This window comes from Urocampus carinirostris, chromosome 4, assembly GCF_059441175.1.
Source record: "Urocampus carinirostris isolate Australia breed hairy pipefish chromosome 4, RoL_Ucar_1.0, whole genome shotgun sequence".
Classification (NCBI taxonomy): domain Eukaryota; kingdom Metazoa; phylum Chordata; class Actinopteri; order Syngnathiformes; family Syngnathidae; genus Urocampus; species Urocampus carinirostris.
The window spans coordinates 17,747,823-17,774,797 of NC_142352.1; the positions used below are offsets into that span (position 1 = coordinate 17,747,823).

Here is a 26,975-nt window from a genome sequence, read left to right on the forward strand (position 1 = left end):
TCAGTGAGCGTCCGACTCCGTCCCTGTTAAAACCTGTTTCCTGCCTGATTCCCGTTTTTCGACCCGTTTCTGAACCTGACTACGCCTGTTTTGCCTGCCGCCTGCCTACGACCACTATTAAGAACTCAACATCGCCTATGATCTCCAGCCCTGGTCAAACGACTTGCCATTCCCGCCTGTCTTCTTCCGACACGGAAGTGTCACTCCCGCCTTGCTCGCTCCCGCTCTCCGCCAGTCCTCGGATTAAGCAATCAAGCAAGCCTTACTCTCACTCTCTTTCAATAAAATCTGAGAAACACATGCAATTGAGTCCTGTGTCCGTTCTGGTCAGTGACATTACTAACTTTTTAAGAATCTACCACACGCTTTAGAATTTACCCTCCTTTGATTCAATCAAATAGACCAAAATCACCACTTGCACCACAAAATAGACCTGGTTTTATCAGGTCTAAAATATTGCCTATTCTGTATAAAATGATGGTGCAACAGCTCTTTTTGCAAAGATTTCTTATATCCTTATCCTTTCAAAACATAACTAATTACTCCTCAAACCTAAAGAATAAGTTATAGATTGATTGTAACAAAAGTGTAAATATGTCCACACCCAAAAGTAGTGCTGAAACTCAATTCACCAGTTTGCAAATCATGTTTCTGATTAGAATGTGTTCAATGTATTATAGTATAACATTTGTTTTGTCATGTTGTACTTTTATGACTTTTTCCATGTCAAATTGCATTATTTTGTTCAAAATTGTAATAACGCAAGTAAAATAGTCATGTTTTTAAGTGAAATTATATTGGTAGAAGAGAATTTTGCTATTTAAAAAATATTTTATTATTGAAATAATTACTTAAAATAAATGAAAATAGTAAAAAATCAGCAAGATTACTTACATCTGCTGTATCAGATGAATTTGTTCATTTCAAGTATAAATATTACTGGGAAACTAGTGAAAATTGAGTTAAAATAAGAATTCAAATCAGCAGACGAAACTTTTGCCATCCATTTTATGCGCCGCTTATCCTCAGTATGGTCGTGGGGGTGCGGGAGCCCATCCCAATTATCTTCAGGCAGTGGGCAGGGGGCACCCTGAACTGGTTTCCAGCCAGTCGCAGGGCACACAGAGACAGATAACTCACTTGCTCATCCACACCTAGAAACAATTTGGACTGGCCAATTACCCTGACAAGCATGTTTTTGGAACGTGGGAGGAAACTGGAGTGGCCAGAGGAAACCCAAGCAGGCACGGGTAGAACATGCAAACTTCACACGGGAAGGCCTCGGTAGTTGGAATTAAACCCTTGACCTAATGAGTACACACTTTATTAGACATTTATATACAGATGTTGAGAAGAAAATGCCAAAAGATAAATATCATCAACTCTGCAATATCTCTGGAATCAGCTGAATCTAACCTGGCTTGCTGAATGCTGCATTGCATCAATACCTAATAGATTTTTATTCATAAGATCTGCGGTTCAGAGATAGATGATATGACATGTGATAACGGTCAAATTTTTCATCTCAAGTATTGCTTGAGAAGTGAAGGAAGGTCACCTTCATATCTGGATATTTGGTCGGCTCTTGATGTAAGTTTACTCATCCCCTTAGAGGGCGCCACACTGCGCTAATTTGTCTCCATATTTTCACCTCATTATAATCGCCTGGGGGTCTGCAACGAGTGGCTCTGGAGCCGCATACATCTCTCTGGAGCTCCCTATTGGCTGATGGAGAGAAACTGATGCTATTTTCTGATTCAGAAGTGCAAAAATAACCTATATTAGTTACAGAAATGTACACAAAATTCAAAAAGTAAAATATTGCGTATGACTTGATCTGGAAATTTAAGGCAGATTTCTATTTATTTATCATTAATCTGTGGTCTGTGCAGCCCTTTGATTTTTTGTGATTAAGGGCTATACAAATAAACATGACTTGACTTGACTCGACTGTTTATCTGTCGACATTATCGTGTGTTTTGAAATAAATGTTTTACACAGTTGGATTCTATGAATTGTCCTTGTAATGAAGCCATTTTCGTGGATATTCAAAGAAGTTGAAGTTAGCCAGGGGATGAAATTGGTGAGTTACATATAGGCATTACAAAGTTTTTTTCAATAGTTTTTTAATACGCCGGTGCTTTATAGTTTTCGGGTGTCTTGTTTTTAGACTGATAGGGATAGTTCTCTGATGAGAATATTTTGAAAGCTTTGAGCATTCCAACAATATGTGGCATGACATATTTAGGGTGACTGGTGATATCGTACAGCCATATATTCGTTTATCAAAAGTCCGGCGGCCTGCGGGTAGCCCGTGTTTAAGAGTTAAGGTTACGTATATTATTAAAACTCTTTCTGTGTGCCATCTTTCTTTGTAAATATCTCATGTTTCGATGTGGGGACATGCGGCTTATAGTCAAGGGGCGGCATTAGCTCAGTAGGTAGAGCGCTTGTCCTCCATGTTATATGTCGAAGTGTACTTGGGCAAGACACTGAATCCCTAATGGCCCCGATAGCAGGTAGTTGCCTTGCATAGCTGACGCTGCTTTCGGCTAGTTAGTGTGTAAATGAGAAAAGTGTGAAGCAAACCGTAAAGCGCTTTGGGAGGTCTTCATTGACTTGAAAAGCGCTATATAAATGCAGACCATTAACATCATTTACAAGTGTGGATTATGTAAGTACAAAATGATTTTTCTTTCAAAAATGTCCTGGGTGCGGCTTACAATTAGGTGCGTTATGGAGTCCGGATATTACGGTACAAGTTTTTCTTCTAATATTGTTGTAAACCACATACACTAATTCATGATCAATAACATAAAGACAATTCTATTCTATTCTAAATAAAAAGTTCTGTTCACACTCATGTCACTCACCCCATTGATAGGATAGGTTTTCCAGTCCAGTTCCCCCAGCACCGCTGTGGTGTCCAAGAGAATCACTGGAAAGAGCAGAACAGCGAGAAAGTCACGCAAGATGGGAAGGCGGGAACGACAAACCGAAAAAGCTCGCGTGATGAAGTAAAAGAGAAGCAAAATGGAAACGGCAAAATGGGCAAGAGAATAGACAATACTTATCAAGCTGTCAATGAGCGGGAGAACGAATCGGAACGGTCTTAACAAATTCAACCAAGGGTGAAATAACGCCTATTTTGAAGGTCTAGGACAACACAACTCAAAACGACACCTCAAAGAAAGTCAGGGAGGTGAGAACTTCCCTACAAATAGGTTGAGGGGGTTGTTCTAGATTGGAAAGGGGGAGAAATCTGAAAAAAAAAAAAAAAAAGGGGGTTAAAAATATATCGTTAACATCCATAAAAAAGAAACATTTAATCTAGGAGAAGGCAGATCATTTTGGTGGTTTTGAGAAATATATTCTAGACAGATAAGAAAAAAAACACTAAAACAACAATCCACCCAATACTAAAAAAGAAAGAATGTCCACATTTTAAGTATAAATGTTCCTATTTACCAGAAAAATAAGATTAAATATCTTAAAATTAGATCGAATAAACTTAAAATGAGCAGAGGATTGTTTATTTTGTGAAGTGCGGAATGTACTTATTTTTTTCAAATTTGTGTTGAAAAACACCTTCGTTTTTATATGGAGAAGACGAGTCAGCAGCACATGACTCACTAAGCGCTCTTTAGAGCAAAACTAATGGACATACTGTAAATTCCAGGAAAAAAATACATACATAAAAGACATTCTAGATAAGACATACTCACTCATTTTTAGAATTTGAGTTACTTACAAAATTGCAAAAAAATATAATTATTTTCATTCTTTGATTACGCAAAAAACTAAAACTCATAAAGTTTCAAGGGTAGTCTAGTATTAAAAAAGAACTTTGGAATCTGTATATGGATTTTCTAGAATATGAAGTGCATTGGATAACAAGGCGCACTTTAAAAAATAGCCTTTTTCTGAATATTTGAAAAATTACAAAAATTCCTCACAATCATTTTTTCATACGCCATAAACTTGCAATATGAAACGTGGTTTCCCCTTTAAAATTTATGAAACAATCTCTTTAATGAATGTAGTAGTGTATGATTGTAATTATGAGTTTTCAATTTTCAAATTATGTTTTTAAAATGTTAAATCACAACCTACCGTAATTTCTGCCCAATAAAACGCATCAGATTTAAGGTCACACTTTTGAATTTTTGGTAAAGGTAAAGATTTTAGGAATATAGTGAGGAATATACGGTAAATGCTGACAGTTTTGCTTAACGAAAGCCTATATATATATCAGATACTTTTAGTCAAATCAATAGCACGTAATACAATGGTCAAATTTCGATAATTATTAGCATCGCAACTCAATTCAAGTTAGTCTTCTTTTCAATGCCAAAGTTATGTCCAGTGATGCTATTGTGGGAAATAATAAGTAATATTGTACTACAGTTGGATACATTGAAAAAGTAATCCAAGTAATGCAAATACAAACATAATTAATAATAAAAATGTAACAAATACTTAGGGAGTAAATTCCTTTCCGAATGTTTCCTGCAAAATTCATACCAAGTTTTTTCTTGTCAAAAAAAATATAATTGAATTAAAAAAAAATCATCAACCAAAGTATTTTGCTAGCGTCCCTGTACTATCGCCCAAGTTTCCACAAATGCTTCAAGCCGATCCGCATCACGAATCCGGTCCATACTAAAGGGTGCTGTCCGGAATTCGAAAATCTGTTACTCTCTGCCGCCATCTCCTAGCCTGAAGTCATAATCGCAGCCTCAGTCGGATCAGTCATGAGTATTTGCATATTTCAGCCGCAACTTTTGACTGTATTTGAAACTGGCCTTTTCTTACATTTAATATTTTCTTGCTACCCTTAATAAAAACAGCAATGACAAGCCTAGAGTCACTCTCCAACCTACTCCCCATCTACCTGATGTGTTGCGAGTCCCGGCAAAGCATTGGTAAAGTTAAGATAAAAGCAGATAGGGGCAGTGGGGAAAAATGGCTCTTCAAAATGAGTTGGGTATCATTAACACATACTTAAAAGATAAAATATAATACTTTTAACTTTTTAAGGACACCTCAAACGACACACCTCACCTTAAAGTTCAAAGTCTATGTAAACACATGTACTACCCACTAATGCTGAAAGGTTCAACGTTAAAAGGTGCAAGCAGGCAGTGAGTTGAGTAACCACTCACGGTCTACAACTATAAAAAACTGAATTTCAAGAAAAGAACTGCTTAAAGAATGTCCTCTAACTGTCATTCAACAAGAGATTCTCTTGAAATCAATTTAAAGACATTCATTTCAATTCTGCTTGACTCTTTCAATCAGATTTAATCCGAGTAGACAAATGCAACTGAAAAAAAGACATTCCACAGCCATCTGCGGTGGAGGACTGCAGAAAGCCGCCGCTTGCGTCTGAGAGAGACGCAGCGGAATCCGTCCTGCTAAAAATAAATCTATTCATGTCAGTGCAAAATGTACGAAGCCACTCTGGACTGCATATGAGATCGGTACTTGGACAAAAGTCGGAAATTGCAAAGCAGCATAAGAGTCTACAAGTGTTCGCTTTTAAGCATTTACAGTGACAATCACGCCAAATTACAAACATTCTATTTCTTTCAGGTCATTGCCGCAAATAGCCTTTGCAAATTAGGCTATTGCAATCACCTGAAAGTCCATTTTGTAGATATTGAATACTCACACTGATGAGATTTGTTTTTGGTAATTGATTCATTATGACTGCACTGTAACTGGTAATATAGTGTAGCACCTCAACACAACACTGCGTACAAGAGTTAAAATCAATTTAATTATGGCGATATATAAAATACAGGCAATAAAGTACAGTGCATTATAATCAATCACCATAAGAGCATTTAATTGGAGCAATTTCAGTTTGGATAACTTTATGAGGAAAGTGTGTTCATTTGTGTACATAACCATTAGTGTTCGTTTAACATTAGGTTAATTCAACATTATCAAAGAATCACTTTTTTGAATTGAATTGAACAGTATAGAATTGTGATTCACTAAGAAGTGTTGGAGGGTTTTTGAAGCAACACCACAAAACTTATATGTGAGGACACATAAAAACTAGTGATACAGAATGATCGGGCAAAAAGTAGTGATGTAGTGCTTGGTTCGAATCCATGAACCTTTTTTAAAAGAAAGGTTCCTGGACCGCGAGTCGAAGTGTGTGTTAAGCAGTGATGTTTGCCGCTCCGTAAAGCCGGTGTATCATGTGACTGATTCAGGCAGTGATTTGCTAGGTTTGAGTGCAGTTTAACTTAAATAAAAAAGAATAAGTACTTTATTTTACATCCGTATTTTACATTTTTATTGTGCACAAGCACAACTATAGACAAAGTAACACAGAAAAAAAATCATGTTAAAACACTATACATATATACATACATACATACATACATACATACATACATATATATATATATATATATATATATATATATATATATATATATATATATATATATATATATATATATATATATATATATATATATATATATATATATATATATATATATATATATATATATATATATATATATATATATATATATATTGTATTCTTAAAATGTTATATATCTCTCTGTCCATATGGTAGCATAATCGACGAAATAAATAATCTTGAAGCACCTAGGTGTGTGTGAAGCATTTCCCTGCACGGCTTGACTGCTTTATGGGGCTTCATTTTTCCATCACTAGCCAATAGTTATCCTATCGTTAATGGCCAAATATGACGTCACAGTCATTAAAGTCATCTGCATCAGCATTTATTTTGATTTATTCTAGCTACTAGTATGAACAGCTGAGCTATTGCCAATTGACAAAAATGAGTGATAACTTTTTTTTCTTAGCCAAGTTTTGTTTTGCTTTATGAATGAACGAGATGTACTTTCACATAATGAACATTTTCAGCAATATCTGTTAGTGTGATGGTGCTCCTACTTTGTAATAATAGTTATTACTGGGAAACAAAAAAATTATTGATCAATTCATTGATAAAGTCAAGTTCTAGTGTCTCCAACAATAGACCTGTTTACCATAGCATTTAATGTCAACGAAATTGTTAACAAACAAAAAAAGATACACAGAAAAATAATTGGTTTTTGCTTGTGTTTTTTTCCTCTAAATATAGCATCCTGTTATTTATTAATCAATATTCCTCTGCATAAGCACAATTTTATTGGTTATGATAATCAATGGGAAACCATTGTTATCATGCATCCTAATATAAACATTTTCTAGTGCGAATCTAACACTCGCAATCTCGCTATATTTCATTTCAAGTGCTTTTCTTGGCATTATAGAACAAAGCGTGTATACAACATATTTTCTAATTACATTTTTGCACAATGAAATCCTTTGAAATAATTTCCACTCACATTGCTTTGCTTTTAGTTAAGTGCAAATAGTAATAACGTTTTTCCTTAACTGACTATGCCCTACAATAAATCAACAATGCTGATGTTTTGTATTTTTATTCACTGTAAATAGTATTGTATTTGTTATTCTTCCTGGTGGAAGTGTCTTGGACCGAAACCAAAAGCAATCAGCTGTATAATCAAATAAAGGGAAGAGCAAATAGACATTGTAATTACTTCGTGATTTGGCATAAAAAATCAAGTTTGCTTAATGACACATGACACATTTTTACACCTGCATCGTCAAAAGGAATGAAAATATTATGTTCATCACGTAGGGTCATACAATTTGTATTCACATATAGTTTACTCATGTCTGTGTTATTACTAAGTAGCTGTGTAAACATAACTCTATTTTCACGGTTAATCCGTTCTATAACCACTTGTGTTAAGTGAATTTATGCAAAGTATGAACAAGATTAAATAGCATAAATCTAAGAATTTGTTTATTTGTGTGGAGTTTCCCTCATCTGCAATATTTTTATGCTGCAAAGCAAAGTGAACAGATGTCAAGAATACTCCACTTGTAGTAGAGACAGATGATACGTGCAAACTTTGGCTAGCTCATCAAAAAAGCCTCATGTGTATTGGTTGATTTCTCTGGGGCATTTCCGTTTTATTTTCTGCCCTCACTGCGAAAATGTTTCAGTTCATATATAGTGGATACAACAGTTTTATACATCCATATATAGTGTAAGTCTACAGGGTTATATGTCTATATCAGTGATGTTGAACCAGTTTTCCATGGAACCTTGTCTATTGTGCTGCAGAATATTGCCCAATTTTATCATTGCAAAAACATTCGTTCATTTCAGTATGGTAGCGGATTACAATTTTATTCTCTTTTTCTATAATGATTAGCTGCTCATGAGGTAATACAGGAAATACAGTACATTGATGACCTTTTTCTTTGTCAAGAAGCTGTTTAAAGTTTCCCTGCAAAAATAAAATACCTCAAATAAGGTGAAAATCTTGCATCGCATTTTCCTGATTTTATTTTTTTTTTAATTCATCATAGAACAAAAACTGAACAAAAAAGAGATTGTGGTAAAATAAGATGTTGGTTCCACTGGAATTGATCATTTTAGCTCATTTGAAGCATTATGGTTTTTTTTTTTCTACATACAGAAACACCATAAACTACAGCAAAACAGGTTTACTTTGAGTAAAAATATAAAATTAGATAAAAATTGACTAAAAGGAATAAGCTGTGTTATCTCATTAGCCACGGTGACCACACATGATAAAAACAAACTTTAAACTGTCAACTTAGGCAACATGATAATTCAAGCTTGAAAAGTGAAGTGAAATAATATTTATTTTTATCGCCCTCAGGAATTAATCTTTAAACATTTTAGACAGACACTGTTCCTAATGATTTTTCAATGTAAAAAGGGGGTTCGGCTCAGAAAAAGTTGAGAAACAAACGTCGTTATATGGTCAAAGCTGCATTCATTCATATGTAATGCAAGTCTTGGCTTTAGCAAGCCATTTAAATGCAAAAATTGAAAACAGTGAGCGCAAACAAGCATGGAACTTCGTTCATTTTGCTAAGTGACAAATGTTTTTGTCCAAATTTAAATGCGATAGCAACATCTATTAGTGTAATGACATGCCTCGCTGATCGGATTGCTTGGTAACATCATGTATACAGGGTTATTCGTTTGTCACTCGTCATGTAAAACGATTCATGCGGCTTGCTCCAATCAGCGCCCAGGAAATGGATAGCAGTTCTCTGATTGGTTCCAGGGTAGTGGCACTCTTAAAGTGACGCAGAAATTCGGCGATGTGCGCCAAAATCCACAGAACAGATGAATAGAAAAAATCTGCAATGCACCGAGGACACTAGGTTGATAACGAATGAGTATGATTATCTGCAGTTGAGGTCTCTGGTCACGACTCAGGATTGAGAATTCATTATGTGGCTTCTCTCCACTTTGATATGATGAATGTTCAATTTCCTTTGTTCTACACAGACAGTTAATACCAATAAAGATTGTCCCACTTGAGTGGCTGTTGTGACAGCTTTTTAGCATATGATCATACAAAATGACCTGGTCAAAATGATCTATTAACAACAAAAAATGAGTATCATCTAATTATTTTCAAATTTATTGAGGATTCTTCTCAAATTCTTTTTGCACAATGAACGTTAGAATGTTCAGACACATTAATTGTGATTTTTTGAATCGCCCATGAATACCATTTTTTTTCACGCCCATAAGGCGCACCGTGTTAGAAGGTGCACTCTCTGTAGCTAGTTTTATCTCTGTATTCATCAACTCATACAGCGCACTGGTTCATCCAGTGCCGCACGACCGCCTCCCAACCAAACAGAAAAGCATACGAGGGTGCGGATAAAATAAGAAAGCAGTGGGAGCCAAACTGTGTTTGGTTGTGGTTTATTTAAGTATTGAAACACACAGATGAAAACTTTCAGAATTCGTTTTTTAGCTTCCTAAAACTTGCAAACCTTTGATTCATTAAACTTCGATTCTCTCACGGTTGCTCGGTTTCCATGTTTTTCCGCGTAGTGTAAAAATCAGCAGACCATGGCGGACAAAAACACAGAAAGTGAGGGTTTGGATTTAAATTATATTTGGGGGCACGACTTTCTTCCGCCTCTGGTAAAACAACAACTTTGAAATTGCTAGAAACGTTTTGGCGTTAGCATCTATGAGCACTTCCACAAACAATCCATTGCGTGTGATGTCATGCTTCTGTTACCACGCAAGCGGTATATGATAGCAATCCAACAATTGACAACTAAGTCACAGGGGTTACATTTAGTTAAAAATGTGAATGATCTCACAAAAACATTGGATTTCACCCAAAAATGTGTAACATTTTGTAAGTCTTGACTCAGCCAAGCCTCAAACCTGTGACCTCCCATTCTCAGAAGCGGGCACCTATCTCTAAGGCCACCTAGCTGGTCTTCATCTGCTGCTCTGCTTGAGAGACAGGGATCACTTCTCAATTGGGCGCGCCCTACAGTTTGAAAGAAATCTGAGACTTATATGTGTGTCTTAAGAAGATGAAAATACTGTATTAGTCTTTAGGCTGGAGTACTCGCACTTTTTTCAGCATGCGAACTATTTACAAAATGACCAAGTCAACAGAACCCCTTAACAACAAGTCCTCACAAAATACCAAAATTTGGTTTTTCATGCCCCAGGGCACATTTATAGCACAGCATAACTCACTCTAGACAAAAGCAGAGTACTCAGCCAAGGCCCAAGACCCATTGAAAAAAGGTCCATGACACACTTTTGGATCCCCACCCAACAGTTGGGAAACACTGATTCAAACAATTCTGAGTGTGAAAAACCCTATTTAAAAATTCTCCAAAGCACGCATTCACATGACATTTCTGCTTATGTTTGGAATCTGGCCTGCTTTCACTTTCACTTTTGTGTACTTTTTTCCTGGCTTTAGATCATGCAACCGACTTTGCAAGAGTGATGCAAAGCCCTTTGCAATGTGAACAGATGTCAAGAATACTCCACAGAAGCTAAGCAGGCCGAAACGGTTGTCAAAATTGGCACTCCAGTGATGGCTTCATTAATATATTTTTCAACACGGGGAGAACCCCTGCTAACATCAACTCACGCCAAGGGGCGACCAAAAGCATCTTGATATTTTTACAACTAGGTTAAGTGTATATTTCACTATACAGTACCTTACCTATGACAGACAGACAGACAGACAGACAGAAAGTCAGACAGACAGACAGACATCCTTTGTTATGTTAGCCAACCTTATGTTATGTTATCTTAGGCTACATTAACCTGTTATGTTTTTCTAGTCTGTGTTAAATTATGTTATGTTAGGCAATCTCCTCCGCGATCTGCTAAGAGCTATCTTGTCAGGGGACTTCAAGCCACTGGTAGGGTCACCCATGACAAATTGGTCCTAGGTGAGGGGCCAGACGAAGCGCAGGTGAAAAAGAAAATTGGTACATGATTTCCCTCGCCGGACACGGGTTACTGGGACCCTCTCTGGAGCCAGGCCTTGAGGTGGAGTCTGGTGGCCGGGCCTACACCCACAGGGTCCGGCCAGGCACAGCGTAATGGAACAACGAGGGTCCCCCTTCCCATCGGCTCACCACCTGCCAGGTCGGGTGTGTAGAGAGCCGAGCAGCAGCAAAAGGAGGGGACTTTGGTGCACCAATCCCCGGTTTCAAAAGGTGGCTTTTGGGACATTAAATTTCACTTTTCTAATGTAAGGGTGGGAGGTTGAGAGGTTCTGAGTAGATATTAGAGCTGCAGCAATTATGACATATTAGTCTAACTGCACCTCATTTTCGCAATTTGTTCAATTTTACACTTTATTACTGAAAAGGTGAGTGAAAGACCTTAAGATATGTTATCTCACCTGTGCATTGTTCTTCAAAAGGTTTTAACCTAACAGGCTAAAAACCTGCACCCAGGATTAGGTTAAAGTTCTTCTTTAATATGTTGTATATGTAATATTAAGCTCATGTTATTGTAGTAGCATATAATGCAGCGGGGAAAAAATTAATTCATCAATCGTGATTTTTTTTGTGTGACAATGAATCGTCTCCAGAAATTCCTAACCATGACAGCCCTACTAGATATGGTCAGACGCACCTTCACACACGGCTTGGGCTTAGGTAACAGTCCTCACGAGAGTGGATGGACTCTCTTCCACTCAGAAGTTACCCGTGGCAGGAAGCGAAGGACATACTAGTTCCTCCACGGCTCTGCACCTGTACGTTGGGATTCACCCCGCTAGACGAGAGGGTAGCCTCCCTCCGACTTTGTGTAAGGGAACAGGACCTGACTGTTGTCTGTGCTTACGCAGCAAACAGCAGTACAGAATTTAGTGTTCCCAATCTTTTTGGAGTCCTTGGAGGGTGTGCTTAAGAGCGCACCTTTTGGGCACTAGCTCATACTGCTGGGGGACTTCAACGCTCACGTGAAAAGGCAAAGCTCTCGATTTCACAGTTGATCTACGTTCCTCTTCTCACCTATGGTCAAGAACTGTGGGTCATGACCGAAAGATCAGGATCCTGGAGTTTCCTGAGCAAGTTGGCTGGGCTCTCCCTTAGAGATAGGGTGGGAAGCTTGGTTAGCCGAGAGGAACCCAATGTAAAGCTGCTGCTCCTGCGCATTGAGAAGAGCTATCAGTGGTGGCTCGGGTGTCTGATAAGAATGCTTCATGGACGCCTGCCTACTAAGGTTTTCGAGGCCTTGGGGATGACCCAGGACACGCCGGAGAGACTACATCTCTAAGCTGGCGTTGGAATGCCTCGGGATCCTATCGGAGCTGGATGAGGTGGCTGGGGATAGGGAAATCTAGGCTTCCCTGCTGAGGATGCTGCGACCGCGACCTGACCCTGGATAAGCAGAAGATAATGGATGGATAGATGGATGGATGTAAGGCTATGCTAAAATATGTTAGGCTCGGCTTTGTTATGTTAGGCTGTTATGTTAAGTTATGTTAGGCTAATGTTAAACTATGTTAGCTACAGTGTGTTATGTTAAGCTAGGCTACAGTATGATGTTAAGATAGGCTACAGTATGTTATTTTATGTTAGATTACGTTATGTTAAGCTACGTTATGTTATGTTAGGTGAAGCTATGTTATGTTAGGTTATGTTGGACTAATGTACGTTGTTATGCTATGTTATGTTATGCTAGACTACGTTATGTCATGCAAGACTATGCTATGTTATGTAATGCAAGTCTAGGCTATGTAATGTTATGCAAGGATAGGTTTTGTTAAATTTGCTAGGTTATTCTAAATAACGCGATGTTATGCTACGCCGCAGCATAATTTTAGGTTAGGCTACAGTATGTCAGTTTAGGCTAGCTACAGTATGTTATGTTAGGCTAGGCTACAGTATATTATGTTAAGCCAAGCTACAGTTTGTTATGTAAAGCTAGGCTACAGTATGTTATGTTAGAATATGTAATGTTAGGCTACGTTATGTTATTTTAGCCTAGGCTGCACAAATAAATGTGTTACTTTCTATTCTCTAATGATAGCAGCAATGCACTTATCAGTTACTCTAGTTATGGACTGATCTGTAATAAACATTTCCCCTCCTTAATATTCCTTCCTCATTCCTCCTCACGTTGTAGTTTTTTCAAGTCTCCCCTTCCATATGTCTCCCCTCCCCTTCAACGGCTTCTCGAGCACCGCCAGTCAGACATGCATCCTGTAGGGAAAACTCCACGCACGCACTCAAGTGCTGAAGCAAAGGAGACTCTGACATTTGGAAAGTAAAAGGAGCTGTCCTCTTTCAAAACATGTATCAGGAACATCAACATTTTCGACCGTGGATATTAAACTGACCACTGCCCCAGTGTGAAGTGGTAATTTTTTATCAACCTATAAGTCGTTATTATGATAGCTGCTAATTCTATAATTCCCTTTAGCAAATCATTGCCAAAAAATTAGTAAACCCCAGAGATATGCCATTAATCTATTTTGAGGTGCGTTCTTAAGGTGAATTTGACGTATGGCAGGGGATAGAAACCTATGGTAATTGGCTAATAAGTTCCAAACCCCTGGTAGCCTAGATAAAAACCCTGAAACAACAGAATAGTACATTGTAAGTACTGTACGACTTAAGTGCAATATATGTTTGTATGAGTAATTAACATAACTTTACAATATTTTCGCACTTATAGGTGCACCGGATTGTAAGGCGCACCCTCCCAAAAAATTGTCTTTTCTGATATATGGATTTTTCAATATGTGTAAGGCACACTGGGCTATAAGGCACATGGAATTTAAACTACAGTACGAGGTAGGGTTGCATAAACAATAAATAAATACATTTTAATCAACATAATGTATATAATAGAACATAAATGAACATTATGACATCTGGTTTCGCCACTAAAACGATTTAATTTATTCATAAATGGTTACCGTACGGTCTTAACTCCAAAGTAGGCCTTTTTTATCCAGCTTGACAGCTAGTGAACAACATGCAACAACAAAATAGAATTTACAATGAGCATTCATGTTCTGTGTTTTTCTTTTTTCCCCGTTTAGCAACAATGAACTTGATAACCAAAAGAGGGCGCTGCAGGAAAACTCTATATGTTTCTCAAAGGCAGAACTGTGACCTCACATTGGCACAACTGATTGTGAACCAAACATTTTTACATTTATTTATGTAACATAAGGATGCACTATCAAAAAATATAAACTATTGGATTAAAAAAATCTCAAAAGAAATTGACAAGAGCCCTGAAAATTAGATAAAGGCAAAAAAATATTGTTGTTGCATTTTAGTTATTAAGAATCCTTTTGATGATAGGTTAAAATGCCAAATTCATGAGTCTACATTTAACATGCAAACCAAAGAAGACCACTTTATGTTTCTCAAGGCAGAACATTTACCGTATGCAGTATTATTCAATTATATTGCTTTTACAATTTTATCCACCATATTTTTCTGTGTGCAAAGCTTAAGGCGCACTTTCAAATGTGTTAGCAATTTGGGTTTTTCTAGTGCACCTTATACTCCAGATACAGAACATGTAAAGAAAAAGAATGACATTTTATTTATGTTTGGTGTGACATTTTGGGCTGGTATATTAGAGTTAGTGGGTGGATGCAAAGGGAAGAGAAGTGATGGATGAAAATTAAAACTATTTTTTAAACTTCAACTTCTACTTGCAATATTCAAATATATCTGTAATTTTTAATCTTGTGTCCGCATTTACGAAGACATGATTTTTAGATCTTGAGTAAATCGTCAATCTCTATGTGGATCTGAAAAATACGTGTGTAAATATTTTTAATAGCCTAAAAGTGGTACAATTACGGTAATATGAAATTTACATTTTCAGTCGTAGGAAGTTCTTCTCATTACAATTTACTACTGGAAAACGCTACCTTAATTTATTTGCATGGCCCAATATATATGTTGATAATTGATCCGTAATCCTTGCAGTAATACACTTTTCATCGTGCCCTGTTTAGGTGTAGCATGCACCTGTCCTTTTGGGCGCGACCCATAGGGAGCACTGACGCTTCAAAAGACAATGCCATACAAAATAAATCCAGCTGCCGTTAATCACAAGGGAGCAAGAAGTGCTATAGCAAAATGAAGCCACCAGATAGCAGTGTCGGCCTCATTCTTAAGCAGACTTGTTGAGAAACATGGCAACAGTTTCAAGCATTTACAGATACTTTCCAGTCTTGGAAAACACAATATTAAAATGTAAGCATTCTCAGGGCTTTTAAGCACCAGTATGAACCTTGTATCTGAAATATTGTCAATCCATCTAGCAAGTTATTTCCAAAAACGGCACAAATTATATTATCGGTACATTTTTAGAGGTGAAATCAAGCCAGTGAGGGATTCATCCAAGACTTTGTAAGCCGATCAGTCTGATATTAACCAAATTGGCACAAAGGTGGTAAAAAGTCATTGCGTTTTTCAACATTTAACCCAGAGGAACAACAGAATATTTTATGTAGCATTGAAAAAAAATAATAATAAAAGGAAGTAGATGAGTAGATTAAGCCAATCAATTGTTTTGGAGGCTTTTTCTACATTAAGGTAAGCAGTGAATTGTTAAAATGTGAACTGCAAAATCTAACTACCATGGCAAAATATTTTGCGCATTTGAAGTCTGTTTTGGCTCATTTTAAGATATTGTATCTTGGTTCTTTCATTTAAAAAACATCCTTAAAATGTATCTTATAAAGCCAATGGTAGTGTTTTTTGCGCCTTTTTAAAGAAATATTCTCTACCAAGATGCGAAGAAATACATACGATAATCAACCAGGTGTTTACTAATTTTAAGAGTAAACTTCAATGTCTTGGAACTGGAAAATAAGCAGAATGTTCTGCCTATATGGTAAGAGTTAAATATCTTACAAAGGGAAAACTGAAAGATAGTGGAAAATAATAAAAGGGGATGGGGAAGTAAAAGGATAAGCTCTGACTTTGCCGTTTACAGGGTTTTTTTGTTCTGATTTTGTTGTGAAAGTCAATATTTTGGGTCTCGATTTGATTGTAATCTTGTGAAAGTAGAAAAATAATAAAATGTTGACAACAATGAACAGAATAAGGTACAGTACATTGTTTTTATTGAATTTTATTAATATTTACATGGGATATATTTTTAGATTGTTGTATACGGGATTGTATTAGCTCTGGATTTTGTTTGGATCTATATTTGATTAATTATGAATAACTTTGCGGTCGCCGTTTCTCTTTTTTGTTCTTTTTGTGTGTTCCTCTAAGGGACTATATATTAAAATTAGCATGTAGCTAAACATGGTTTGCATAAATATATGATTTTTTGGAAACATGATCCTATTCAGAAATGAACACATTTTTCATTAAACACTGATTTTTTTCTTGTATTATATTGTTCTGATTACATGAGGATGAGAATAAAGGGCGCTACAAATCAAGAAAATGATGTCGAAACAAAACAGTTTAAGTTGTAGTTTTTTATTAATCAGTTTATGTAGTACATTTAACTCTAATAACACTAACATTTATTCTTTAACCATTCTTTAATAAACTCACCAAAGAAATAAGTTTTAAAAATACTTTACATGTCCACATTTTAATCACTCAGGTTTGACAGGTTGCACTTATCAAATAAGGATTTTTGAAGGATTTTTGTTCACTTGACATGTATATGTTTGTCCACTGTCCCTGTTGAATAAATACATCTTAACATCAACTTGTAAGATTATTTTTCCAAATGAATTATATTCATACTTTTTGCAGAATTCTTCTACAGTTAAAATGTATTTTAACTACTTCATCTATATATTGAGCTACACCTAAATACAAGATGCATACATTTTTAGATTAGGAGTGTAAAGGGAAACATAAATCATGATTAATTGTAACCAATAGCCTCATTGTAATTGTATAACAACAAATAGTATTTTTTGGAATATTATATCGAAACATCTTAACTGAACTCAATTCGTCTCAGTTTGTTGGGGTAAAACGAAATCCATTGAATTTTGTATTCAATATTTAACGTAATTCAGAGACGCTCACCTTCATTCGAGACTCCTGGTTCGGCCAGGTTACTTTTAGCGAGCAGAACCAGAACCAAGCAATATTTCCAACAGTCGAACATCTTGGACCGGTCCAGGCGCTCGGAGCCGTCACGGAGACCCTCCAAAAACAAAAGCCAGAGTTTTTTTCTAACATGAAAAAAAACGAGAATTCTTTTGACATCCAAAGGTTTGACGCAAAGTCGTCGCCAAGTAGTTTTTCTTACGTTATTTGGACGTCTTTAGCTCCTCGTCGAGGTTAGCTAACAACTGGTTGATGAGCGGTGCCATTGCGCGCGAATAAAATAAATTAATCAATATAACAGTAGTTAGACGGAGCAACTTCCGAAATATAAGGCTGGTTAAGAGTCGTGTTCACTGGAAAACTTTTTGGGGAAGAGAAGCGTGTGTTGTCCGAACGAGATGCTCCAGAAGACGAACGAAAAAGAAAGAAAAAGAGGGAACAATGAAGAAGGTCCCGATGTACGCGCGCGTCTCTCTTGCTCTCTGTCTGAAGTTCTGTCCTCCCGCGTGTCTACCTGTCTGTCTCTCTCTCTCTCTCTCTCTCTCTCTCTCTCTCTCTCTCTCTCTCTCTCCTGCTTCGTTTGTCGCTCTCTCTTCAGAATTAAAAGCAAAAGGTAGATTAAATGTAATTTAAAAAAAAAAAAATCTTACTTTAATCTCACGTCATGTCTGCCTGTCGTTCTCATCTCATTAGCTGCACCGCTTATCCTCAGTAGGGTCGCGGGGTGCTGGAGCCCATTCCAGCAATCATCGGGCAGTGGGCAGGGGACACACTGAACTGGTTGCCAGCCAATCGCAGGGCACACAGGGACAGACAACTCGCTCGCTCATTCACACCTAGGGACAATTTGGACCGGCCAATCCACCTGAAATGCACGTCTTTGGAAGGTGGGAGGAAACCGGAGTGCCCGGAGGAAACCCACGCAAGCACGGGGAGAACATACAAACTCCACACAGGAAGTCTGGTAGCTGGATTTGAACCCACACAGGAGGTTCCCAAGACCTTAGTACTGTGCCGTACATGCGCTAACCACTGCGCCGCCGTGCTGCCTGCCTGTCGTTCTGTCCGTACCTATTGAAGGATTTTATACATTTGACTATAAGGGATTTTGTACGATCAAATACAAATTACATTTAAATGCAAAAGATATTCACGGGCTGAGCTGTGGGGCGAGGTCAATGCAACCTTGTGAAGAATGATGTTTACAGAAACAACGAGAACTGGGACAAGGGCTGATAAGATAATCAGCATATCCGATGACGCCGAGGGGCCCTGATGACGGGGGACGGCAGGCGATGTTTCGAGAACAAAGCCCTGATGACGTGGAAACGCTCAGGGATGTTTTGACCATTTCAGACATCGAGGCGAGGGGGCGTTCCTGTCCCGGCCATGGGAGGAGCCGGCACACCAGCTGGCAGAGAGACGTGGGTCGAGAGAAGAACTTCAGAAGATCGAGAAGGACAATGGAGAGAGAAGACTCGACAAAAAGTCGAGCGACACTAATTCTGCTAATTCGATGAAGTTCACTTCGTTAATTTGTTTAAGAAATTAAATCTTCCCCCGTGTGGAAATGCCGGTCTCTTGTTTGTCTTTTTACAAAAAGAAACGAGCATGCATTGTTAGGTGAATGAAGGTTATGTTTGGTTAATGGAGTCAAGATAACTAATTCGAACAATTTGGTAAACGGTACATTTTTAATATTTTTATCCTAACACTGTAACTATCTCGCGTCTTATCTCGCTCTTTTCCTCGAAATCACAACAGTAGCTAAGCTGTTTTTTTTAATCTCATTAAAAACTTGGGTAATTGGCTTACATCATATTGGCTTTTACTGTATTGGCAAGGGGCGGCACGACAGCTGAATGCGGCACAGTTCTGAGGTAATGGGTTCAAAACCAGCTACCAACCTTACTGTACAGATTTTGCATGTTCTCTCCGTGCTTACGTGGGTTTCCTCCGGGTGCTCCGGTTTCCTCCCACACCCCTAAATCATGCCTGTCAGGTTAATCGGCCGGTCCAAATTCTCCCTATAGATGTGAATGAGTGAGTTGTCTGTCTCTGTGTGCCCTGCGACTGGCTGGCAACCAGTTCAGGGTGTCCCCTGCCCACCGCCCGAAGATAGCTGGGATAGGCTCCAGCACCCTAGTGAGGATAAGCTGTGCAGATAATGGATGGATGATAAATAAATCATGTCTAAAATTCATATAGACTACTATATTCGTAATCGCTCTAACTATAGTCACGTTGCTATTTTGAATGGTGACGTGATCCGAAAAGACAACTCGAAGGAGAGCAGAAAAACGTGGCACTGAATACAGCGTCGGAGGTTCAGGGACACTCCACGGTTGGCATTCTGTAGCCAAATTAACGCACCACTTTTTAATGTCTGTAATGGTAATGGCACTGTAACGGTTGCAAAAATAATGAGTTAGCTTACGCTATTACAATTACGGCTTTATTTCAAAACAGCATTTATGTTTTTTATCATTCATTTTCAGTCTTAATAATGTAATTTAAGAAGTATTTACATATTACCCTTGACGTGTTTTTAAGACATCATCGACAGTGCACGGAGAGGCAGGTGAAGAAGGGCCTCATCTGTCATAATGGTCATCCATCCATCCATTATCTGTTCCGCTTATCCACAGTAGGCTCGCGGGGGGTGCTGGAGCCCATCCCAGCTATCTTCGGCCAGTCGCAGGGCACACATTTAGGAACACTCGCTTGTTCACACCTAGGGGAAATTTGGTCCGGCCAATTAACCTGCCATGCATGTTTTTGGAATATAGGAGGAAACTGGATGCCCGGAAGAAACCCACACAAGCACAGGGAGAACATGCAAACTCTGCACCTGAGGGCTGGTAGCTCGATTTGATTTGATCCCATAATAGTTACATGAAATAAAATAAAAATATAAAGTTGGAATATGTATTTAGTGTTGAAGTTCTATCTCATTTATCTTCACAATTGTTGGAATTTATTTTTGAAAATTGCTGAATTTTCACATTATGTGTATTATCAATACAGTTAGTATGTCACAAATGACTGTGTTCAGAGTATGCCAATGCAAAGTTAAGCATGCAATTCTCTTTCCTCGTAGCAGAGGACGTTGGTGAGACTAAGGATTCTGATTTAGCACACACCTCAGCCCCAATATACAGTGCATCCGGAAAGTATTCACAGCGCTTCACTTTTTCTACATTTTGTTATGTTACAGCCTCATTCCAAATTGTATTAATTTAATCTCTTATCTCAAAATTCTACACAAAATACTCCATTATGACAATGTGAAAAAGTTTTTTTTTTATACTTTTTTTTAATTTATTAAAAATAGAAAACTAAGAAATCACATTTACATAAGTATTCACAGCCTTTGTCATGAAGCTCAAAATTGAGCTCAGGTGCATCTTTTTTCCACTGATCATCCTTGAGATCTTTCTACAGCTTAATTGGAGTCCACCTGCAGTAAATTCAGTTGATTGGACATAATTTGGAAAGGCACACACCTGTCTATATAAGGTCCCACAGTTGAGTGTGCATGTCAGAGCACAAACACCAAGCATGAAGTCAAAAGAACTGTCTGTAGACCTGAGAGACAGGATTGTCTTGAGGCACAAATCTGGGGAAGGATACAGAAAAAATTCTGCTGCTTTGAAGGTCCCAATGAGCACAGTGGCCTCCATTATTCATAAATGGAAGACATTTGGAACCACCAGGAGCTGGCCGGCCTTCTAAACTGAGCGATCGGGGAAGAAGGGCCCTAGTCAGGGAGGTGATCAAGAACCCGATGGTCACTCTGTCAGAGCTCCAGCGTTCCTCTGTGGAGAGAGGAGAGCCTTCCAGAAGGACAACCATCTCTGCAGCAATCCACCAATCAGGCCTGTATGGTAGACTGGCCAGACGAAAGCCACTCCTTAGTAAAAGGAACATGGAAGCCCGCCTGGAATTTGCCAAAAAGCACCTGAATGACTCTCAGACCATGAGAAACAAAATTCTCTGGTCTGATGAGACAAAGACTGAACTCTTTGGTGTAAATGCCAGGCGCCATGTTTGGAGGAAACCAGGCACCGCTCATCACCAGGCCATCCCTACAGTGAAGCATGGTGGTGGCAGCATCATGCTGTGGGGATGTTTTTCAGCAGCAGGAACTGGCAGACTAGTCAGGATAGAAGGAAAAATGAATGCAGCAATATAAAGAGATATCCTGGATGGAAAAACTTGCTCCAGAGCGCTCTTGACCTCAAGTTGGGGCGAGGGTTCATTTTTCAGCAGGACAACGACCCAAAGCACACAGCCAAGATCTCAAAAGATTGGCTTCAGAACCACTCAGTTAATGTCCTGCAGTGGCCCAGCCAGAGTCCAGACTTGAATCTGATCGAACATCTCTGGAGAGATCTGAAAATGGCTGTGCACAAAACGTCTCCCATCCAACCTGATTGAGCTTGAGACTTAATGCAAAGAAGAATGGGCAAAACTGCCTAAAGATAGGTGTGCTAAATTGTGGGATCATATTCAAAAAGACTTGAGGCTGTATTTGCTGCCAAAGGTGGATCAACAAAGTATTAAGCAAAGGCTGTGAATACTTCTGTAAATGTGATTTCTTAGTTTTCTATTTTTAATAAATTCAAAAAAAGTAAAAAAAAAAAAAAAAACTTTTTCACATTGTCATAATGGAGTATTTTGTGTAGAATTTTGAGATAAGAGATTAAATTAATACAATTTGGAATGAGGCTGTAACATAACAAAATGTGGAATAAGTGAAGCGCTGTGAATACTTTCCGGATGCACTGTAATTAGTGATAGTATTATCAAGCTACCAGTAGGTCAAGCCATCTAGCAAGTTTTTTCTTGTTGCATGGACTCTTTTTTATAGCGGAGGATTACCTATTTTTATTTTATTTTTTCAAAAGGAGCAGTGCATAGACTTATTTTTCAAGTTGGCATAAGACAATACTTTGTTTTCTATACTACAGGTTATTTATTATTCATTTTCTCTGCCAATCAAATGATGAACAAGATGTATGTTCATTTGTAGTAAATCTGACTGTGACTCACCAGACAAGAACCTCACCACATGCCACTGGAATTTGGATAGGTTTTACCCAGAAGTTTGGTTGAGTAAAACATCTCAATCCTCACTCTAGCCTTCCTGCTGTTTGAGAGGCTATTAACATGTGGTTCGGTGCTTAAGTGGTCAATTTTGACCCATTTAGTCCCCGCTGTGTCGCATAACTCCATGCCGTTGCCATTTGATTCAATGTTTTTTTCTCTAAAAAGGTTGAGCCGATGTCTGAGTGGATTGGTTCATTTCCTCACAGCAAGGCAACTTACCTGAGATATGATATGTGCAGTGAATTGTGGTGATCATCTGTGAAGTCTCTGGTTTTGTGGGTTAATGTAGATTTATTTCAAACTGCGATTAAAACCAACATATAGTTGGGATACACAGCCATTTTTTATCCCAAACAGGACCAAAAGTGCATTTTCGGTTTTGGACGAAAGATAAAATTCTATCTATCTACCCTGGTCATATCCCTCGAGAGGGACAATCACATACAAAAACAAAGAAAATTAAAAAAGGGGAAAAGTAGCAAAAAACACACACATCATTTTTTGGGACCCTGGCCAACCCAAATGCCCAAACACCCAAACAAGTTAAGCATTTCGGCACCCAAGTTGGTCATGCTTTCGTCCCTCCAGATGAAAAGGGACACAAGAAAGCAGCCATGTCACTCAGGTCAGGGTGACACAACACACTCTTCTGTTTAACAGCAGGGCCCAACAGCTTTCACTGGTTTACCCCTGCTGCATCATACAGGTGCCCTGCCCATCCCTTAGAGCATGTCTAAACATCCCACTAACACCTCTCCACTCACCAACAAGAGCTCTATCTTCCACTATATTTAGACCTCTTTTCTGCAGTGCACTCATCACACCATACATCAACGTCAATCACGGCCTTTCTTCTTGATCTCCTTCCATTTACTTCTGCTCTGTAGATCCTCTTCAACATTCGCTCCTCATCCATCCTCTCCATGTGACCAAACCAACCGAGTACTCTCTTTATCCACACGCTTGCTCAGTTCCACTACTACTCCAGTTCTCTCTCACAATTTAATTTCTCAATCCATCCAATCTTGTCACTCCCAACATACTCCTCAAACACTTCATCTCAAAAACATTTAATTTCCTTCTCAAATCTGCATTCAGGCTCCATGTCTCTGCACCATACAACACAGTCGGCACAGTCACACTTTCATACAGTCCCCTCTTAACGTACTCCATACTCTTGTTGCTTATCACTCTCCTCAGAGCACCCAAAACCTTGCTTCCTTGATTCACTCTGTGCAATACCTCGCACTCCATTCCACCAACAGCGGCCACATCACAACCCAAGTACCTTAAAGCTTTCAACTTCTTCCAGCACCTGTCCATGCAACCTTACTTCTAACGCCATGCCCACTCCATCACGTAAACACTTCATCACCTTACTCTTCCCAACATTCACACTTAACTAATGCCTAACACACATTCTTACAAACTTCATGACCAACCTTCTCAATGTTTCCTCAGAATCAGCCACAGGCGCTGTCATCTGCAAACAACAACTGAGTTACCTGACACACTGTTCCACTGTTATCCAACATCTCTACACCTCTGCCAAATACTCTTGCATTCACCTCTCTCGCCACACCATCCATTTACACATTAAACAGCCATGGTGACATCACACACCCCTGTATCACACCAGTCAACACAGGTAACCACTCACCTGTCCCACTCCCTACTCTTACACATGCTCTGCTGTTCACATTAAAACTTTTCAATGCTTCCAACAACTTTCCACCCACTCCAGACATTACCATCACCTGTGACAACGCCTCTCTATCAACTCTGTCATACGCCTTCCATGAAAGCCAAATAAACATCTAAGGTGAGCAAAGGGGCAAACTTCCCCAAATGAAGGCCTAGAAGCTCTCGACCACCTGTGGGTCTTTCAGTCGCAAAAGGTCAAACTTGATTCGTGGGTTCTGTGACCTTTTGACCTTCTGTAGGTGAACACAGAACTTCTCTACTTCATTAAAAAATCACAGCTGTTCCCAATCTTTCTTTACATAAGCTCCCTAAAACTATGTCATACCTTTTGGTTTGCAATCAACTCCGCCGATGCTACATGAGCTGCTGCACCTGCAATTGCGGAACATGTTTTTCATCATTTCTGTTGTTGACAGACAGCTTAGCCGTAATTGAGCAATTCATAAGCCGTGCGAGACATCTCCAAGACACAAAAAGTTGAGCGCCAGCGTTTGCGTTTTCAAACTGCGCTCGCAAATAGAATCACAAATTAGACAAATGTCAACCCACAGTGCTTGTTGTGTTAACTGGTGTGTAAACTCATCACTACTGAGTGACTTCAGAAAAAATATTTTTCTTCCTCTTGTTCAATTGTGCCGATGTTATCCGATCAATGAAAAGCTTTCAAGATTGTTTTTATTGCCTTTAACATAAAATGACATTGACATTTTGCAGCCTCGGTGTACAGTGTTTTTGATGGAAGTTGAAATATGCATAATCGACCTTACAGATCTCGGAAAAAAAACTGTCTCCCAGTCTGTGAGATAAGGCGCGGAAGTTCCAATACCGCTTTCTTGATGGAAACGGTACAGGGTCTGGCTCGGGTAGCTGGTGGCGATGGCTTTTGCTCTCCTCTTGACTCGGCCTGCATATATGGATTCCAAGTTAGGAAGGGGGTGGCCTGCGATACCCCGAACAGTCCTAACAACCGATGCCAGTTATTTCCTCTTCTATGCTGTGCAGCTGCCATACCACATGATCGCGTTGTGGGAGAGTATGCTCTCCATTGTTGCTCAGTAAAAGTTGAGGAGCAGCCGAGGGAAAAGACAAGCCCGTTTACGTTTCCTGAGAAAAAATATTATTTGTAGAGCCTACCTCCACCAGGCAGCAGGTGTTGGTAGACCAGGAGAGATCTGATGTGATGTGGAGACCCAGGAATTTGATGTTTTCCACCCGCTCCACCACCTATCCACCCAGGAGGAGGGGGGCGTGGTCAGTTTCTCTGAACCTCCTGAACTCCATGATGACCTCCTTGCTCTTCTTATTGTTCAGCATCAGGTTGTTTACTGAACACCACTGTGAGATCTGTTATATCTCCTACCTGTATTGGGTCTCATTGTTGCCTGAAATGATAACCACCACTGTAGTGTCGTCCGAGAATTAAAAAACTGTATCTGTGGGATGGATGGCAGAACAGTCGTGAGTATATAGGGTAAAAAGGGCTGGGCTGACTACACACCCCTGTGCTGAGTACCGGGGGGTATAATAACTTGTAAAATAACTTTGAAGGTATGAATACGTTATTATCGAGGAAAAGAGCGAGATTTTTTATTCAGCAGATAAGAAATTTATTTTTTTTCCACCAATGCTATAATTATACATTATGACAATAATACTAAGACTTTGACTTCAAAATCAATTTTTTACACTTGCGATTCTTCAATCTTCAATTCTCTTGCAGCTGCCCGGTTTCCAAATTAACACGTCATGGCGGACGAAAACACAAAAAACATTCAATGGAGGAAAGGTGATGTTTTAGATTTTATTAATATTTGGGGGGACAAGTCTATTCAGCCTCTGGTATTCGTCAAAAGTTACAGGTGATCGCATACAAGTCGCATTTAGCTGTAAGTGTGAAAAATCTCTAAAAATATCAGATTTGAGCATTAAGCTCTGCAGTATGAACAGAAGCTTAATTGTGTCCTCAGCACACAGGGCACACTGCACGATAGGGTGTGCCTTAAAATTTGAATAAAATCGGATACTTTCATTTGCGCCTTATGGTTGTGAAAATACGGTAAATAAATTTAAAAAAATTAATAAAATGAAGAAATAAATACACAACTTAACAATATTTTAATTTGTTTTTGTCAAAGTTGCTGATACTCATATGAACTGCCCTCCAGTGGCTGATTTTATACTTAAGAACCTGAAGTTGGAAAATAAATCAACAAATTCCATTTATCAAGGAAAAAAATATGTTGTTATTTACAAACAGTACTATTTTGGGTCTGTCGGTATCCAAATAGATGACTTCCAGAGGACTGTCGGTCGATATCTCTATTAAAAGAGCCACGCTCCTTTTTCCTGGTTGCCCTCACTGTGTCTTCTTCTCTCACTTTCCTGCCTCCCTCAGCACCTTCCTTACGTCTTCTCCTTTCTTCCCTTTCCGCAAACAACTCACTCCTTTCCCTCAGATCCTCTGCCGCGGTGCCGTAGCACCTCCCCGCACACTTTTTACCCTCAGTCCATCTTATTTCGTCGGAGATGAACTCTTTCTCCCTCTTGCTTGCTCTTTTTGGCCCTCTCTCACTCGGGTTCTGAATATTTCATGATTTGGTGGCAAAGTGCTGAGGTGAGGAGCCTGTCTCCATCTTGCACAGCGCAAATATTTACGCTCTGAACTGGGCTTAGTTGAGTGTCGGGACAAACTGTGT

At 38.8% G+C, this 26,975-nt stretch overlaps 1 protein-coding gene across 1 annotated transcript in view; it reads right to left on the bottom strand.

Annotated features, from left to right (window-relative positions):
- LOC148367015 (ephrin type-A receptor 6-like) overlaps window positions 1–17,961 on the bottom strand; it is a 97,758-nt gene extending 79,797 nt beyond the window's left edge. The window contains exons 1-3 of the mRNA XM_088333803.1: window positions 17,666–17,961; window positions 17,440–17,560; window positions 2,874–2,938 (exon numbers count right to left, since the gene is read on the bottom strand). Coding sequence (XP_088189929.1) covers window positions 2,874–2,938; window positions 17,440–17,521 — 147 coding nt within the window. The 5' untranslated portion in view covers window positions 17,522–17,560; window positions 17,666–17,961. The remainder of the gene's footprint in view (window positions 1–2,873; window positions 2,939–17,439; window positions 17,561–17,665) is intronic.
- Window positions 17,962–26,975: the final 9,014 nt, after the last annotated feature.